The 20,629-nt window shown below is 39.6% G+C and overlaps 1 protein-coding gene across 1 annotated transcript in view; it reads left to right on the top strand.

Annotated features, from left to right (window-relative positions):
- Window positions 1-20,629, top strand: part of ST8SIA1 (ST8 alpha-N-acetyl-neuraminide alpha-2,8-sialyltransferase 1) — a 99,236-nt gene that overhangs the window by 57,665 nt on the left and 20,942 nt on the right. Inside the window, exons 3-4 of the mRNA XM_081127523.1 lie at window positions 6,406-6,515; window positions 12,422-12,514. Coding sequence (XP_080983649.1) covers window positions 6,406-6,515; window positions 12,422-12,514 — 203 coding nt within the window. The remainder of the gene's footprint in view (window positions 1-6,405; window positions 6,516-12,421; window positions 12,515-20,629) is intronic.

The following is a 20,629-nucleotide window of genomic DNA, read 5'->3' on the forward strand; positions in this document are numbered from 1 at the left end:
ATATGTCAAGGAGGGCATAATTAGATGGGTGGCTGAATGATGTAATTACATTCATAAGAGGGGGGCTGTAATTAGATGTGAGGCAGGGGGTGTATTTAGATGCCTAGGTTGAGGATATAATTAACATACGAGTGAGAAATTAAATTATGTGTGTGGGTGGAGCATAATTATGTGTGGGAGTCCATATGGATATGTGGTGAAGGTACATAGAAATGAATGGGTTGAAGCGCAGTGGAGTGTGTGAGATCATGCTCTTATGCACAAAAGCCTGAGATTTTCATCACTAAGGGCAGGCATATGTTTTGACATCGTGACTAATGGCAGCTGGCATTTAGTGACAGCTTTTCAGGCCACTCTGAAGGGTTGCAAATCAAAATCCCTGCTTTTCTATTAAGACTTGAGGCCCACATCTAACGTTGACATTGCTCCCTCTTCTGAACGGTGGCACTTGGCGGTGCTCTAAATACTGAACGGCGGGGTAATTTTGCCAGCTTCAAAACGCAACTGCAGGCCAAGGAGGACTTGCACCCCCTTCCTGTCGGGGAGGAGAGCTTGGAGGGTGCAGTAGGGCAAAACAAACAAAAACAAAGAATTCCTCTTTGAATTGTGACATGTGAGAATAAAAGTGCCAACTCTTCTAACGAGGCGGTGAAGTGTAACAAAATTAGCAAAATTTAGCTCGAAAGCCTCACTTTTTTTTTTTTTTTGCTATGAAACAATATGTATTTGGAAATATTTATGGCATTTCTCCTTTCCCCCCAAGTATAAAAGTACCAAGGCAGGAAATGGAGGTTACATGTCAAACAAGAGCAGGTGCAGAGGGAAGTTAGAGAAGAAGAGCCGAGCAGGCGCGGTTATGCTGGCGGCGTGGCTCCGCGTGCTGTGTTGTCTTTGTAGGTTGCCCTTGAAGAGGTGGATGCGATGAGGTATCTGGCTTTGGAAGTGACGCCGGTAAACAGTGCTTCATTCACTAAAATTATAAAAAGCATTCTGGGACACTCAGGAACTATTTACATATGGCACACAAAAATGAGGTTTAAATTCTTCAGATTTTAATACTATTCTTCCAAAAGTCATAGTCAACCAGGAATATTTTCACAGTTGACATTGTAGTTTGTTTCCAGAGAAGTCTTCTAGCCTATAACAAGTCTTTTTACCTTCATTCATGCCATAAAATATCAAAGGCCCTAATTTTTTTTTTTTAACCTTCCTAAGGTTATCTAATGGAATAAAAATCACAACTACTTTTCTTCTGATCTCAGATCTCAGTGTCACTTCCTCAGAGATATTCCTTAACCCTGCAGCACTCTGCCTCTTCCTATCACATTTGTTAAATCCTGTTTTTCCTGTTAGAATGTGAGCTCCACAGTGGGGTACATGTCTGTTTTGTTCACCAGCATATTTCCATTATCCATAACAGCTCCTGGACCGTAATAGGTGCTCAACAAATAGTTGTTGAATGAAAAGAAAAGTTAGGCGTCAGGGCTATTTAAGAAGAGGCACAGGCGATGTAGGCTGTGGGTGGTGATATGGCTAAGGGCTATCTCAGAAGCGAGATTCTGAATGGCTTTATTAATTTGCTCATATTTAGATAGTGGCGGGGCTCACACTTGTTCTTTAAGTTTGGGAATTAATTATACATCCATTATCACGTAAGGAAATGTCACTTTTGGACAGGTATTGCTGAAAATCGGTAAGATGCTCAACATAAATCTGTTGATTAAATAATTATCTTATTGAATAATTGTGATCAGTGAAAACATTTGGACAAAGATCCATAACATGAATTAGTGCTCAAGCAATATTTTGAGCTCATTACTATAGTCAATCTGGCTAATTCATCCTTTCATTTAGAGTAGTATTTTTTCAGGTTAGCAGGGAAAGTGTACTATATTCTGAGATCCAATAGATATTTTCTTGCATGAATGCATGCAAGTACATTTGAAAGAAAGGATGGAGTGTCTTAATAAAAGTAGTCCTTGCCAAAATCATAATATCCATGTGGAACTGTATGATTAAAAGTCCTCTCTGTGTAGTATACCCCAAAAGGGAAACACCTTGTTCATTCATCATTCTGATGAGCATTTCCCATTGTCACACTGAGATATTGTGCTCTAAAATAGAATAATGATACTATCTCAATTAGTTAAAAAATTCCACAGTGTTTTCTCAATTAAATTTTTCCTCTCTATCAAGCTTCAGTGATCCCTTATTGCCCACTGGCGTATTACCAATGCCCGGAAGAGTGCACTCAGGCACTTAAGAAATATTTATTGAAATGAAATTGCTTGTGTGAGGGCTAGCAGTTGACCAAATGAAGTAACAAATGAATGCTGCCAGGAAAAAAGTCAGAAATGAATGGCCTTTGTTTTTCTCGCTAGGCTTTTGTTGGAGAGCTTAAATTTTTTTTTTATAGTTCATTGGTTTAATAGTTAAATATTCTGCTAATAATATTATTCCAATTAAGGTAGATAAATCACTTTTTTACCATGTTTCCCCCAAACCCACGGAATCTAGGTGTTTCATGGCTTGAGCAAGTCATGAAACTCTGCTGGAAGGAGGAAAGGGATGAGAGAAGTGAAGGAAGATGAGCGGATGACCGTGCAGTGGCTCTGAGAGGTGCCTTACACACATCATCTCATGTAATCTCATAAAATCCTGTGCAGTTTTGTCCCCTTTAGAGACAGGGAGGAGCATGCCCAGGGGCCTGACAGCTTGCCCCGCAATCTCACCACCTGGAAGTTAGGGGGAGTTTTGTACCCAGGTAAACGCTGCTGCTGCCACTTCCCAGATCTGCTTGTCCTGAGCCCAGGTTCTTGCCTGGAAACCTGGGATTGCCGGTCAATCTGGTTCTGGAACCTCTCTAACCACAATGAGGGGGGTGGTTTAAGTTGCTTTTTACAAAGCCAACTAAATATTAGTTGAGGATGAGCGAACCCACACTTTTCAAATAAACTATGGTGTATTCAAATAGATATGCAAATATACATGTATAACTCCCTGAACTCAGATCAGTCTCCTGTCCTTGTGAAGGTAACCAGTGACCTCCATGGTGCTAAATCCAGTGGCAATTTTAGCTGTTTTGTGTGTTTTTTAAATATATCTTTACTGATTTCAGAGAGAGGAAGGGAGAGGGAGAGAGAGAGAGAAATATCAATGAGAGTTGTCATTGATCGGCTGCCTCCTGCACGCCCCCGACTGGGGATCGAGCCCGCAACCCGGGCATGTGCCCTGGCCGGGAATCGAACCGCAATCTCCTGGATCCTAGGTCAGTGCTCAACTGCTGAGCCACGCCCGGCCGGGCTAGCTGTTTTCTTAATCTATCAGTAGCATCTTATGCAATTTCCCCCCTTCCTTCTCTAGATAGGTTTTTAACCTGGCTTCCAAGACACCACACTTTGCTCTGATTTTCCCCCATTCCATTGGCCGCTCTTTCTTAGTCTCCTTTACTGCTCTCTCCTCCTTCCCCTGAGGAGCGCCCCAGGATTCGGGTCTTATGCCTCTTCTCTTCTCTGTCTACACTCGTTCACCATTTATTCTCCTAACTTTAAGTACCTACAATATACTGATTACTCCCAATGTTCCATCTCTAGGAAAGACCAGTTTTCTAACTGCATTCTCATATATCCAATTGCCCACTTGACATTGCCACTTAAATGTCTAATGGGCATCTCACACCTGGTATATTTAAAATTAAGCTCCAGCCCTGGCTGGTGTGGCTCAGTTCGTTGGAGTAGGTTGCAGGTTCCATCCCCAGTCGGGGCTGTTGGGGTGCATGTGGGAGGCACCTGATCAATGTTCCTCTCTCATATCCATGTTTCTTTCTTTCTCTCTCTCTCTCTCTTTGTCTCTCCCCCTTCCTCTCTCTAAAATCAATAAAAAGGTATCCCTGAGTGGGGATTTTTTTTTTTTTAATTAAGCTCCAGATCGTTCCCCTAAAGCCTGCTCTTCTTGTAATCTTCCATGTCTCAATAAATGGCAAGTCCATCTTTACAGTGGCTCAAGCCAAAAACCTTGGCATGCTTCTTGATTTCTCTTTTTCTCTTACCCTATTTCCATTACATCAGCAAATCCAGTCAGCTCCTCTTCTAAAATATCTCCAGAATCTGCTTACTTTTCACTACCCCCGCTCCTATCACCCCAGTCCAAACCACCCAAATCTCTCGTCTCTCATGGTCTGCTGCTTTGTGCCCATGACATCCTCCAGCCTGTTCACACAGCAGCAAGTGATTGTTCCAAAATGTGGCATATTGCCATTGCTCTGCTCACCATTCAGAACTTGTTTCTCATCTTAGAATAAAACTTGGCCTTTACTATATCCTCCAAGGCCCTACAGAATTTGTTCCCCAACCTCTCCACCAGTTAACTCTCTGATCTCTCCTGCTTGTCTCCCTCGCTTACTCATCTCCAGACACAATGGGCTCTTGGCTGTTCCCTTCAAACCCCAGGAATGTTCCCTCCTCCAGGTCTACACCAGTGGTTCCCACGATATCAGTAAGGCTCACAGCTCATCTCCTTCAGGGGTTTGCTTACGCATTTCCTCTGAGTTCTTCCCTGACAGCCTATGTAAATCACAGTTCCTCTTCAGGAGCATTTCCTGGTCCCCTAATGCCAGTGATTTCTTTCTCTCCACAGCCCATGTCACCACCTGGCATACTGTTCATTTTCCTCATTTATCTTTATCATCTGTCTCCCCACCGGAATGTTAGCTCCAGGGGAACAGGGATTATCACTTACTTCCCTGTCACCCAGGGCAATTCCTGGAATTAGTAAATACTTGTGCAATTAATGAACAGCTAACTTGCGCATAAATACGAAAATCTCTAACAATTTGTAGATCTAACTAATGTGTTTTGAATGTTGATTTCAAAGTCTCCTCTCAGGAGTGATTGAGAAAAATGCCACATATCACTCTGGACCACCCTGGATGTGCTGGCCAACTGCTCATTCCTCTTCTGTGTCCTGCTCTGGAGTCCACTGGACTGGTCTCTGCTGTGCTCATTCAGGGAATTCTTAACTCTCTGCAGGCAAATGCTTAGACTTTAAGTACTATATCGTTGTCAACTGTATTTTCATAGCTCTGGTTGTTCCTTTTACATACTAGGAACCCAGGAATGGAGACTGTCCTCTGTGCTGCATCAGGAGCCTGCCTCAGTTACCCATGAGTGCAATGATATCTCTGATAATTTTTTTGGCTTAATTGTTTTATGCCTAGGCAAGGCTTTTGTAGTATACACTCATGTATTTATCCCATTTACTCTTTTGGTATAATCCATGTTATTTACTTCAGATTCATTCAGGATGGCCTACTTAATATCACTATAGCTATTTCATGTGTCACTCATGTATAGTAAGGTCTCCCAAAAAGCTCCCACGGTTATGCATTGTTTCAGCAAGAGGAAGTTCTGTACCCGTGGTTCATGCTGATCTGGCTAAAAGAGACCGAATGACGCATTTCACTTTCAGGGGCTACTGCTTGGTTTGGATATTCCCTGGTACTATAAATAGCACTTCAGGGAACACTCAGGCACAGTGAACTTTTTTTTTTTTTTTGCAATCCAGTTCAGTGTTTGCAGAGAGAAAGTCACATGCTGTCTGGTTCAGTCACAAGTCACTTGCCCCTCAGTGCCTCCTAAGTTCTAGACAGACCCACCCAGCGTGTTCAGTTGCTCATAAACACAGCACTGGCTCTCAGCACACTTTTGTGCCTTTGTTTATGCTGCTTTCTCTGCCTGGCCAGACGGCTCATCCTTTAAGTGAGAAAGCTTTCCCTGAGTCGACTTGGCTGCAGTGCCTTCCTGCACTTCTTTAGAATTCTCCATAGCATTTGGAGCTCACCTCTCCTACAACAATTTCAGCATTACATTAGAGTGTATTACATAAGTATATATGTGCACACTTTCCTCATGTCCCACATTGTGAATCCTGAGGCCTGTGACTTCTGTATCCTTGTATCAGTCCACAACAGTTAGCATAGGAAATGCCCAGCAATGCTTGCTGAGTGAATATGACTAATTGTATGAATGAATGAAATTGCATTAAAATTGGGGAATAGAATTCATTTGAGTTGGTTCCCAGCTTAATGCCTTTAAAAATATGTTTGTGTATAGCTTGGATTTTTCTTTTTTCCTTAGCAGACACTACTGTGTGCACGGCCAATTTGATACAGGGGGAAAAAAAAAGTGTTCATTTAAATAAACTTCAGAGAGCTAAATTTTTGTGTGTTAAATTTCAAAGGAACAGGGCAGCTTGTTTCATACAAACTCCTTGCATCTTTCTTTCTATATGCTCCCTTCCTCTGCCCCATCTCCGGTCAGATTTCTCCACAGGGTCGGCCGTAAACAATGATTTTGTGAGCAGTTGTGTGTTCTCTGCAGTGAAAACCCGCTTGTTTTCTGTTGCTAGGCAACCCCATTCCAGCTGCCCCTGAAGAAGTGCGCGGTGGTGGGAAATGGTGGGATTCTGAAGAAGAGTGGCTGTGGCCGTCACATAGATGAAGCTCATTTTGTCATGCGGTAAGAGAGTGCCCACAGTGGGCCTCTGCCTTTTCTCCCCCCCCCCCCCCAAGCCCAGGGGCCTTTGGAAACTAGTCGCTTGTGATTAATCAGCGGTAGCTGCCCTTTAGCTTCCCTTCAAGGTCATATACAAGTGAGTTCAGGAGAGGGCCAGGGGAGCAAAGGGACGTGCCCCAAGAAAGTACAAAGCAGAGGAAGGTTCGGAGATTCTGGGCAGACCCCCAAAGTGGAAGCACGCACATTTTATTTTAGATTACAGTCGGGTGATTAGAACTTTAAAAAGTGTTCTGAAGACTAACTCTGTGTGAATAAATATTCTAAGTTACTCATTTCATGCCCCACTGTTTTCTTTCTCTGTTTTTCACAAAAGCATTTGTAAGTTGCTGGTGGGATCTGAAGAGGGATTTGATCTGTGCCTCACAGGAAAACTGGGGGGATGGAGAGGGAATAAATCTGAGCGAGGAGTAAGCTTGGAATAAAGAACTGGGCAGAGTGGCGACGTGGGCATCGCCTCCTGCAGAGGACGGGAGGCTTCTGCAGCAGTGAGCAGAGGACTTCCTAAGGCACAGCCAGCCAAGGGCAGAGGCCATCCCACTGCAGTGGCACCACCTGTACTGTGGGGCGATTTTGACCAGATGATTGGACTGACGCAAGTTGGGGATTATCTCAGTGAAAGGAGTGAAGGACAGAGAGCGACGACGTGGAAGCCTGGCTGGAGAGCGGTGAAGTGACACACGTTGGGACTGGGCCCTGAGAGGCATGAAGGAGAAAGGAAGGAGGGAGCCAAAGGGGGCAAATGATAGGGTCACTCAGAGCCTGGAGGGCGTGTGCTGAGGACGGGGGAGGGTGGGATGGAAGAGCTCATGTCAAAGAATGGCCTGCTGGAGTATATACTTTTGGAGCTTACCTTCTCTGGGGATGCTCAGATGTGTTGTAGAAAAAGAAGACATTTGTTACTGAAAAAAATGAAGGCACGCAGAGGATGGAAGGCGAGTAAAGGAAGGAGGTGGATTTGGCTTTTGTGCTTATTTTTAAGGTAATGGTCTCAAAGGGAAAGGTAGCTAAGAGAACACTAAACCACCTCTGAGCTCTGAGCTAGTGGAGCAGGGGAGGCCCTGTTCGTGGGGGAGAACCAGGTTTCCTCTCAGGGAACGAGAGTTGGGCGTCTTAAACTTTTTATCTCACTGGTGAAGCCTGCAGCAGAATGGGGGATCTTTCTATATTCAAGGATCCTTCAGGAAGATGTCCTGCCATGGTTTTTCCAGTGTAGAATGGCATTTTCCTCTCTGTTGCAATTATTATTAATTTTTTGGCAATATATACAAACATTAGGAAAATGGAGACAATAATACAGTTCTCTTCATTCAAGTCAGTTTAACTTCGGTTTATTGGGCACCTTAGCTGGCTCTGGAAATGGTATGTTGAACAGTTCTATTGTGGGCTTAAAAGCTGGAGGTGTGCTAGTGCTGTGATGGGGATAATTCAGAGGCAGACAGCGGGGAGGGGTGGAGGGAGCTGGGACTTTCTGAGGAAAGTGATGTCTGGGATGAGCCATTCCACCCTGGGCACAGGAACAACCTTTGGCAAGGCTTTAATGTGGGGAAGACACCAAGGGCCTTCAGTGTCGTGAGTCATGAGAGTGGCCGGAGGTGGGGCTGGAGGTGTATTCAAGCAGTAGGAATGGAAACAATCAGATAGAAGAAAAGAGACCCTGGGTCCAATTCAGGCACTCACTTCTATACGTTGGCATTAAGAAGAGGCTGAGAAGCCAGCAAAGACAAGAGAGAGGTAGGAGGGCAGGCCATTGCCACAGACTAGCTCTGTCATCTGCAGTAAGTCATCTTACCTTGGCTGGGGCTCAGCTTCCTGATGAATTTGAGGAGGCGAGAGCAGTCAGTTCCTCAGGCCTTTCCACTGCAGAAACTCCAGTTCTGTCTGCGATCGTGTGAATACTGTGTAACTGCGACCCAGTTCATGCAGTCAAGTTTAAACTTTCCAAATGCTCTTGATTATAAATTCACTTGCTCTTTCCAAAAACTGTGTAAGGAAGAGGGAACGGATAACATTATACTCACAGATTCAGGGAACTTAAGTTACTTCAAGAAGTCCTAAGACAATGCAGAAGGAGGCAGTATAATAAATGTCATTTTTTATTATTCCTGAGTGCATATGTGTGTGCCCCTACGTTTAGGAAGATGGAGATACACGGATATACATACATATACATATACATATACACATACACATACACATACACATATACATATACATACACGTATATATATATATATCCATTTGGTTATTTTAAGTGGTTTTTTAAAAAAAATATATCTTTATTGATTTCAGAGAGAGGAAAGGAGAGGGAGAGAGAGAGAGAAACATCAATGATGAGAGAGTCATTGATCGGCCGCCTCCTGCACACCCCTGACTGGGGATTGAGCCCGCAACCGGGGTATGTGCCCTGACCGGGAATCGAACCCCGATCTCCTGGATCCCAGGTCAACGCTCAACCACTGAGCCACGCCTGGCTGGGCAGGAAGATGGATATTTTAAAGGTAACATGTGGAAGGCTAGGCCTGAATATCTTAGGGACTTATCTAGTGGGGGCATATTTACTGCTAATAACCAAGGCTAAGTTTGCTTGTATACAATCTGGTGTTGATATATTCAAGTTCAGAATTAATGAGTTCCCGTGATTAGAGTGCCCAGCATAGTATGAAGAAGCATAGTGTTCAGAGACAGATGAGGGCAGTGAGGATTGAAAAGAATTCGAAGATAGCATCGAGCTATGTGTGCATGTGCCTTTGGTTTAATTGCAAGAATAATGCTATTTTCTTAACACATTTGAATTTTTAAAAAGCCTTATTTATGGTTTACAATATGGAAGTAATTAAATGTTGATAAGTTGTTTTAAAATTATTTTGACTTGACCATTTATAGATCTATTTATAAATGGCTGCTTAATACACATTTTGGGGTACTCTTAGGAAATTGAGATAGTAGCATAGATTCAAGATTAAACATTTGGTGAGTAAATCTTATTAGAAAGGACATAGTATGCCTATTTTAGACTAAAGTTACAGTTACATTTGTGGCCTTACCTGCACACAGTGACATTCCAGAGTTCAGTTAGAAATGTCTTTCTGGACTAGAGTATAACAACGCTATACTTTTCTTTGCTTAGACATTTTCAAACACAACTTCTAATGCTAAAAATCAATTTCCCATTTTTCAAAGTAAACATGCTCCATAACAAAAAACAAAACTTTGAAAAGTAATATAGGATAAAACTTGTCTGGAAGGCCTGCAGACAGAGATAAGAGTGATTGCATCTTAGAGAGGAATTGGGTGGCTCAGGGACACAAGTGAGGGCAACGTAATTTTGGTGCCTTTGACTTATGCTCAAGTGTGTGTTTTGCATACCTAAGTATACATAAAATTTAAAAAGTAACTTCATGATTTTTTTCTGTTTAAAGATTCATGTCCACCAAGCCTATTCCCCACCTACCTCCACTCCCCAATTGAAAGAATATTTCATTTTTCATTAGTTCTGTGATCACATCTTTTAGATTCATGAGCATAGTTACTAAGACAATTTAGCCATTAATATTTGTTAATTGTGCCAACAAGCGATAATGCAAAATTTGAAACACTTTTATACAATTATGCCTTATTAGAAACAACTTGACTGTATTAAATGTGCCTTTTATGTAAATCTATGTAATTAATTTCCAACTTAGGAGTTGAGGAGCTAAAATGATAGTGTGCTTTTTCAAAGAAAGGAGCTACGGGGAAGTGTCACAGACTTTTGCACTTGAAGAGAAAGTTCACCCAGAAGAACTTAAAGCAGATATTCACACCAAAATATAACTTCATTATTTTACAGGAAAGCATTTATAAAATATTATCTTTATTGTATTAAGCATTTCCCCTTGCTGTAGAATTTAGCAGTCAATATCTGCATGTTTTTCTTGAGCCTTTACCCTGTGGTAGGAGGTACGAAGGAACCTAGGCATGCGAGCCATAGATCTACCACAAGGAACACACAGAAAAACAAAGTATTTGCTTCGTTTAATAATGATGAAGTAGGTAAACAGCACTCCTTAGCAATATTCAGAGTTCATAGTTTTAATGTAAACTGGCTGATTCTTGAATGTTACGTAGGACCATCAAGATCAAAGTTTCTTCAAGAGACAAATGTGCAAATTTTAGCCGGTGTTTTATCCTGGAAGTCATCTTCATGTCTGCAAAGATCAATTAAATCACAAGACCAGAGTGAGCACCACTGCTGGGCCAGCCTGGTTGCTTAAGGCATTGGCTCACTCCCTCATGAGGGTCCTCAGAAACCACAAGGGATGTCGTGTGACCACTAGACTGGAGACGTCTGAGGAGTAGGCTCTATGACTCGGCTTCCCTTGGGTTCTCCACAGTGCCCACTGTGTTTGTTCTCAATGGACACTCAGCAGAAGCCACTGGCTAGATGACTAATCTGTGGGTAGCTGCCAAAAGAACCAGTATCTCATTATCAAAGAACAGGTGAAAGGAAGATCCTAAATCTACTGAGACAGGTCTCCACCTAGGATGCCCTGATGTGGTAGGAGTCACAGGGTGGAGAAGAGACAACATCGGGGAACTTGAGCTGATCAGCTGAGTGGGCGCCCAGGCAAGTTCATGTCCTGGCAAAACTTTGTAGGAAAAATTTATTCATTGGGGAACTGCGAAGACATCAATATTTGTAAGACCTCTTTACCTACAAATAAACAATGTTTTAGTTTGTTGAAGTAATAAAAAGTTAGTGATGCTCTGATGAGGTAGAAGTCAGGTTAGAGATATGGGTGGAGAGGAGAAATTAGGACCCAGTAATAAAATAAAACCTATTGGAAACTGTAGATTCCTTTGGGATTGTCATAAGAAATAGATGTACATTTAATTGTATTGATATACTATTTCTGGTATGTGATATTTTTGAGCTTTTACTATGCGTGAGACATAAAGGTAGGGATTGTTTATACATTTCTCCGTTTAATCTTTATAACAACCTTATTAGAAAGGAAATGACACTGAACTCATTTTGTGTAGTGGGGAAACAGGCCAGGCAGATGAATTGATTTCTCAAATTTTCCACTGGTAGAAAGCCATGGGATTTGGATTTGCAATTGCCGTATTTTCCATTGTAAACATTTATAAGACATTGTGACCACGGAAAGCAAACAAGGGTGTGTGTGTGCGTGTGGGTGTGTGTGTGAGAGCTATTTGCATCACCAGGAAAATGTCACCTATATACTCTTTCCCTTGGCTGAACTGGGATGGTGGAGAATCATTGCATTTCTCTAGATGACATCATTGTAACATCACCAGTAATCAACCCATACATAGGTCATGTATACAAAAGTGGGACATGCATTGACTTAGCACATTATAATAGTACATTCAAGGCAGAGTTTGCCCTGAATGTGCTATTATATTTTAGAATTTGGAAAAAGAAGGAAAAACATAAACAAATACAATTCCTCCCTGTCTCTTGAGGTTTATAGGTATGCAGAGTACAGTGTAGGCCCTGTGCCTCTAGTGTACCACACCATCCTGAGCTGTAATTTCAAGTCTAATACTCCTGTCTTCCCACATCAAAAATATTTTGAATGGAATAAATTCATTCTAGTTATTTCTCTTTCCTTCCATAGGTCATTTACTTCTCCAGCTGATGTTTTCTTTCCTCTAGAACAGGGCTAGTTCTTATGACAGTGTTTTGAAGATGCTGATAGTCATCTGATGCCCGTTAAAAAGGGAGAGGTGACCAAACGTTATTTGTGAATTGAGCTAGACTTAGTAAAATTCCTATTTGTTGTGATAACTGACGATTTGAAAGTAGGTAAACCATTCTAAAATGTTTGCTTTTGTTTCTCTAGATGCAATCTTCCTCCCTTGTCAAATGAATACACTAAAGATGTTGGATCCAAAAGTCATCTAGTGACAGCTAACCCCAGCATAATTCGGCAAAGGTAAGCATTTATACTTCTGTTGGTGAGGAGCTAAAGAGGAAGGCTTTTGAAGTATTTAGCATCTTAAAGGCAGTGAGCATAACTCAGTTTAGGAAACAAAGAAGAAAACCATCTGGAAAGGCAGGAAGGATGAAGAAGGGAGTTGTAAATAAACTAGGCGGGACTATGGGAATCCAAACACTATTTCATGCTTCTGCTGGGATTCTGTTTCTTGCCTTTACAGATGGTAGAAATAGCATGAGGATCCATTGTTTTGATCAAAGAAGCAACACAACATCCTGCTTACTCATTACTACTACTTTCCAGTTTGTTGGTCTCAGTCCCAACTCATTGATTAGCATTAATTGTTGAACTGAATATCAGTTTTATTAAGAATAAAAACAAAGGAATGACCCATCCACTGCATATGCGTGCATGAAAATAGCAATATTGTGAGCATGTATAGGAATGTATGATGATATGATATGATATTACATTATATTCTATCGGATTTGGGAAAACATGGAAAATCCTTGCCTCTAGTATTGATTACAGAAATCTTGGCAGCTGCTGTGGGAGCTTCTGGGGGGTCAGTCTCTAGTTGATGAAGCCCATCAGTAAGCTGTTTCTCCAAGGACTGTTTATTGTGGAAATGACTCTGTCTCTGTGAAAAGGGGAGTCAGACATTGCCTTTAGACTCTCTTGTGTGGCTAGCAATTAAGAGTGAAATATCCAGACATTCTGGGCTCTGGTGCTTGTCATCTGAGGAAGTCCTATCCAATGAAGCAATGTTTAGTGTTTTAAGCAATGTTGCACTACTTGTTTTGGTACCTAAGTAAGCAATGTTTAGTGTTTTAAGCAATGTGTGAAGCAATGTTTAGTGTTTTAAGCAATGTTGCACTACTTGTTTTGGTACCTAAGTAAGTATTCCCATAAAAGAGATGTCTAGAAACACAACCAAACAATTTTTAACTTTGACAGATACTATAAAATTGCCCTTCCCAAAGGTACCATTTACTTCCTCTTCAGTAATGGGCAAGACTGCCTGTTTCCTACTCCTGAAAACATTATGTACTATTCATCTTTTAAATTTCTGTTAGTTTGTTGGGTGAAAATGATACATTATTTACTTAATATGTATTTTTCCAAGAATACTAGAAGGGCTGAGTGGGTATTGGCTATTAGTACTTTCGTGAATTGCCTATTTGTATGTCTTGTTCACTTTTGTGCTTTTAAAAAATTTTTTCTTGTTGATTTATAGGAACTGTTTATATTATAAATGTTAAGTTTGGTTTGCTATATATGTAACAAATATCTTCTTCTAGTCTGTCACATATCTTTTAACTTATGTCCTAACAGAATTTAACATTTTTTATGTAGTAAAATTTGCTAATCTTTTCCTTTATGGCTTCTTTCTATTTAAAAAAAAAAAAATCTTTCTTTGGACAATCTTTCTTATCCATATCTCCTCCAATGAGAAAATATTGTACTGTATTTATCTAGTACATTTATAGTTGCATTTTTCATATTTAGGAAATTTAGTCCATGTGAATGTATTTATTCTTATAACAATAATTTTATTGTTTTCAAAGAAACATATGTTCATTATAAAGAATAAAAAATCACCCCCAACCTCACCATTTGAAAATAACAGTAATTAATATTAGGTAAACTTCTTCCTGATATTTCATATGTTCTTCAGAACTTTGAAGCTATTGTTTTATTATCTTCTTAGATCCCAGTGTTGCCAATTAAAAGTCTAATAGGAATCTATTTTTTGTTCCAGGGAAACCTTTCCTCTTTCCATTGATAGCTTTGAAAAATTTCTTTTTATCATTTAAATTCATGTTGCTTAGCACATTAATGAGAGGTTCTTTTAATTGTAAGACTTGAGGGTTTGGTGGTGAAGAGTCTATACTTTAAAGCAAGACGACTTAGGTTTTACTCCCTATTTCCCACTTGTGGGCTGTGTGAGCTTGGCTAGGTTACTTAACAACCGTCTCCTTCCGTTTCCTCATTTATCAAGCAGGGATAATACTTTTATTATAGTGAATTACACTACGTATATGTATATGTATCTATGTGTATACATCTCTGTCTATGTATATATCTCTATATATTGTAATTATGGATAATGCTTAGACCAGGGCCTGGTATACTGTCAGCACTATATAAGTGTTAGCTGTCATTAGTATTATTTTTTATCTGAACATTCTCTCTCATGTGTGCTATATGCCGTTGAGTCAGCTTCAACTCCTTGTGACCTTATGAATGAGTGACACCCACGAAGTTTTGTCCTCAGCAGCCCTGCCCAGCTCCCGTAGGCTCATATTCGGTCTTCTTCTTTCCCTGATGCCTGCTATTTTCCCCAACATTGTTGTCTTTTCCAAAGAAATCTGCCTTCTCAAGATGCACCTGAAGTAGGGTTGATTAGACGGTCTCTCTCTTATGTGCCTGAGCATTTCCTCTTACCCACTGTATGGCGCTCTCTTTTTAATACTCTCGTAGGGGATATTAGCACTTCCACGCTTATTATCCAAGACTTCTCTTTTCTTGTACCGTATAGTGGTGTGTGTGTATTGTGTTCCAAGAATAACCCCTCTCAGCTCCCTAAATCATATTTTAGCTGTGTCCATTCTGCTATATAGAATACCATTTCCATTTCTTAAAATTGTGTCTTTATTTTCTGTGAGTCTATTTTATTTTTAAATCAGCACATTTTTCTGGATGTGATGTCCTCTTTTACTTTATCAAGACTATTAATGGACTTAAAAGCATTGTGTTCTTGCTTATTTCTATATTCCAGATAACTTCCTTTATTTTTTTAAATTTAATGCTACGTATATGATTTGAGTTTTTTTAAATTTGAATTTTAGTTTTCTATTTATTTTTGTATGATGTCTGTTTGCTATCAGTGAATAGAGGTATATTACTTTCATAATAAACAATTTGTTTTTAAAATGTTGCTGAAGGCCTGGCCTCTGTGACTTGGTCGGGCATAGTCCTGTGCACCGAAGGGCTGCCAGTTTGATTCCCAGCCAGGGCACGTGCCTGGGTTTCAGCTCAATCCCAGTACGGGGCGTGCAGGAGGCAGTGGACCCATGTTTCTATTTCTCTTGCCCTCTCCATTCTTCTCTCTCTCAAAATCAATAAACTATTCTTTTAAAAACTGTCACAGAAAACCAAAAATGCCAGTCAAATTTGTGAATCAGTAAATTAAATGACCAAAGATTATCTTGATACTTAATTTTTAGTGTGGTTTGTTTTGATGTAGCTAATGTAGAACAAGAAAACAAAACAGCCGCTTATAGTGTAATTATTGACTCTCACTCAATTCTTGTATGTGTGTATTTACTTATTCTTTTCTATGGGGGTCTGATCAGGAAAATGGCAGAAAATCATCAATAATGATGGTGTGGTGTCTCTTTAACCCAATTAAGTGTGTTGGGTTTCTGGGAACCCTAAGAATGTGCAGTTTTTAAATTTGGGGTGAGTTTATCTCAGGTTCAAGAGAACGAAAAAAAGGTCAAGAGAACTTACAGAAATATTTTTTTGATTATTTAAAAATAATTACATATACACAAGAAGTTGCACCAAAAAAAGTATGGGAGGACCCTATGTACTCTTCATCCAGTTCTCCCCATTGTAAACATCTTGCATAACCCTAGTATAATACTTTAACTATTATTTTGATTTGGGGATAACTTGTAAGATGGAATAAATGTTCTTGTGGAGGGAAATGAGACATTCAAGGGGAAAATATTCTGTTTTCCTACCTGAGTGTATTGAGTTGGTGGTAAGATTTTAAAAGGAAGGTGAAAAAGAATATTTAGAGCAAGATGAGAGAGTGATTGTGTTTTTGAGAAAAATTATGAAAACTATAGGAGAAAAGAAAGGGTAAAAAAATAAATGCTTAAGAGGAAAAGTAAACCTGTTGGTTAAGACTTATGTCCAACATAATTAATACAAAGCAAGCAGGAATCATTATGATTAATATTGGTCAACATTTAGTCAACATTTCTATGTGTCGGGTTATGTGCTTTTTAGCTATTTATATACATTGTAACATTTAATCCCCAAAACAATATTAATAGGCAGAATATTTTAATTTGTGTATTTACAGAAAAAGGAAATGTGATGTAAGTTTAGTCACCTGCTCATACTCACAGCTGCTAGTAACCATTCTGGGACTTCACCCAGACATAGCTCAATCCAAAGTCCATGCTCTTAATCAGTGACCATCAATCCCACCAGGTGGTCTTTCCAGGTGATCCATACACTGTACAAAGAGACAATCAAGTTTTCACGAGTGACAAGTTAATTTGGGAAAGTGAGTGAAATTTCTTTCCACTTAAAATGTATTCCATGTAGCAAGATATTTGGATTCCAAATAAAAATGAATATAACCATTCCATGTTGTGAAATAAGGAAATAATACACCATTTACAATAGTATCAAGTAATATGACGTACTTAACAATTAAACAAAAGAGTAAGCCTTCTATAGAAAAAATATGGAATTTTACTGAGACATTTCAGACAACCTGACTAAATGTACTGATGTTCCATGTCCATGGCTGAAAGACTCAGGACTGGAAAGGCATCCGTTCTACCCAAATTGATCTATAGATTTAGTGAAATTCCAATAAAAAACCCCATAGTGACGTGTGTGTGTAACTGGACAAGTTGATTTTAAAATTTATGTAGAAATGCAGAGCCAAGAATATCAAAGTAGCTCTTGAAGAGGAGTCGCTCTACCAGATATCATAATAGCGTACCTATATATAGCTATTATAATTCAGACCATGCGGCATTGGTGCCGGGTTAACAAACGGACCAGGTAGGCAGAATAGGGCCCCTCGGTCAGACCCGCGTGCATGAAAAGTCGCACTATTTGAGAGAAGTAACGTAGAAGACCAGTGAGAAGAGGGCAGGCTTTTCAAAATGATGCCGAGACAATTAGGTGTCTATATGGGAAGAAACGAAATTACACCTCTACCTCATACCTTATACCAACAGACATTTCCAGAGGGTTAAGACCTAAATTTGAAAAGCAAAACAATACTTTTTTTAAGTTGATTTTTAGAGAGAGAGAGAAACATCAATGTGATAGAGAAACATCAATCGTTTCCCTCTCGTGTGCCCCACATCAGTAGTGACTTAGCATCATTCCATGCTACTCCACTGGATGAAGCAATCACGAAGGCCCACCCAGGTTCAAGGGACAAGAGGCCTAGCACACATCCATCTCCCGTTAGGAGAATTATCAAAGTGACATTGTTAGAAGAGTGTGATAAGAGATGTTGTTCTGGTCACCCTTGGAAAATATCACCTGCCACAGCCAAATAATTTATATTCGTTACACATTCAAAACAAGCTCAGCCCCTCCTTGAAGACCCCCAAGACTTATCCCATGACAGCAGCAACTTAAAGTTCCAGGATCTCCAAATAGTTGAGAATAGAACAATAGCAAAAACCTAGAAAAGAGTAATCTAAAAACAAAAATGCAACAGAGGAGATCCAAAAATCCAAAGTAGATTCTCTGAAACAGCTGATTCATTGAAAATTTGATAAATCAAAATTATTTAAAACTAGACTTTTTATTATTTTTCTATGAATCAAGCCTAAAAACAAAGGGAAAAAACCCTTAGTTAATACAAATATATATATCATGTTATGGATAATTTGAAAATAATGAAACTCTTTAAACATATCTAAATATACCAGTGGTTTTATAACTTACGTTATATATGTATTGATGGAATAATATGCAATGATATTTTGGAATAATGTTCCTAATTAATAAATGATAAATTGCTCACACTATTATGTTAAGTGAAAAAAAGTATATAAATGTATATGCTTCAACTATATAATTATATGCATAGAAAATCTCTAAGGAAAAAAATCAATATTTTCCAAATTTGCTGCAAAATTGTATAATAGAAAAAAATCATTAAAAAAGTAAGCCTTGATATTTTACATTTGCTTCTAATAAACATTCATTGCGACAATACAGCAGCCCTGTGAGTTAGAGGGGCAGACAATATGAATGGAGCCCTGATTTTGTGTGCGTGTGTATGTTTGTGCGTGTGCTCATGCATGTGTGTTCCTGTCCCTCCAGATCTAAGTGAGATTAGCTTGGACCCCAAATTTTGTGTCCTGAATTCAGAAAGTTAGAACGTTCTCTGCACCTTTCTAGTAACACTGTCCTGGGAGCAGAGGAAGTGAGCACGGCACCAAGAACCCAACTCCTGACACAGGGTAGCTGCTACATCAATGTCCACTTGTTTCCTTTCTTTTTCTTTCCCTCTGTGACCTCCTGATCCTCAACATTAAATAGCAGATCAGATCAAATGATTCCCTAAAGGCATAATTAGTACATAGATATTGGAATAGACTAAATTCTCATGGTACTTTAATGCAGGTCCATTGAGAGTGGGTTGCACCCCAGTAAGAAAACATTAGGGGGTGGTACCAGGTTAAGAATTTTTACATAAGGTTTATATTGACATGCAACATACAGAGACCAAAGGACTAACTGTTATGTCCACTTTCTCTGACCCACCCCTCCTCCGCCGCCTTTTTAGTGTTTATTTTGGTGGTATATTCTTCCTGATCAGCATGTTTTCATTTCAGTGGAAGCAGCAATGTGTAGAAAGATTTCTGGAAACCAGGAGGGCAGCAGTGGCTGTGTGATCTAAGCTACTTAACTACTTTCTGCATGTAACGTGGTAGGAAAGAATTTGTTAGCAGTTGGCACCAGGATTCTGTTTAGAGTGTGCTGTTTGTGTATGGAGCTATTTCTTGCTAACTCTGGGGGCCAGGGGGAGACTAAAGGGCCTGGTGTTGTTCCAAAGTTGGATCAGAGTAACAGCAGAAGGTAGAGCCAAAGAGAGGAGATAAGAAAGCAAGAAGAGCTGGAAAAGGGAGAAATAATGAAGGACCAGGACAGAAATATTTGGGAATCTTGAGCAAGTTTGTTAGAAAAGAATGATGTCTGAAATCAATTGTAAATTATTTTTCAGAAACTGTGCCCTGAGGTTATTTCCCCTTGATAAACCTCTCACCTTTTGTGCTCAAATTCCCTAATATACCTGTGCAATTTGTATATGGTATCTGTTTGGACGCATGTATGTGCATGTGTATAAATGGTGAAGTGACTGTTTCATCTGCGATCAACACGGTTTGTGCTGTGAATGCCACTTACTGGGCAGAGAGGTCCTCGAAATGTCGCCCTCCTGGGAATGTTCAGAGTGGGATCCTGCCTGGCAAGTGCTTCATTTGCACTGACTCCATGTCCTCTTGATCCACAGAGATTTTGTTACAGCCGAGGCATTTGTGCCCCAGCTTCACTGTGGGAGGCAACCTTACAAGTGAGGCCCGGAACTTGCTAATTATCTTACTAAGCTCCTTATGTGCTCGGAGCTTCTTCGGGCAAGATGGCAGGTGCCCATCTGTGAACACTTCCATTTCACAGAGTTCATTAGGATGCAGTGATTTCAGATTGTTCAGCTCTTAATGAGCTTTCCTAATACCCTCATAAGAAAGGGCATGACAGTAATAATTATTAGTATGTATATGAATATTTCTGTAGTCTGTGAAAATTACATTATTGTTAAATTTGTATGTGTAATTAATTTTCCTGGAGAATATGAACCAAGTTGAGTAAATAGAATATAGTTTTAGAAATTACTGATTGTAAGTGTTTTGATTATGTGTTGGTTAATCAGTTATGTATTCTTACTGAAAAATGTTTGCTTTCCAACTTGAAATATAAGGATGATCTTAGAGAACATTATAAATAGAGAAATATAGAGACATGTTCTCTGTATGTTTCTATTACTAAATTATTTTAATTTGTTTAATAGAAATATATATTTTTTAATCAGAACTTTAGCGTTTGGATCTCTGAATTGATGTGCGTTTTAACTTAAGTTTTCACTACTATCTTTCATATCTGTATCTCTATATGACAAACTTGCACACACAGTAACAACCAACCCAACAAAAATCAGAGTCTTGATATAAATTATTAACAAGGGCAGAATATAAAGTGATGAGAGAGGTAATGTATTTGATAAATACAATTGCAAGTACTAATGAATGGAAAGGCAGAAGGAAAGGATGTCCACAA

Source organism: Miniopterus schreibersii, assembly GCF_964146895.1.
Source record: "Miniopterus schreibersii genome assembly, chromosome: 2".
Classification (NCBI taxonomy): domain Eukaryota; kingdom Metazoa; phylum Chordata; class Mammalia; order Chiroptera; family Miniopteridae; genus Miniopterus; species Miniopterus schreibersii.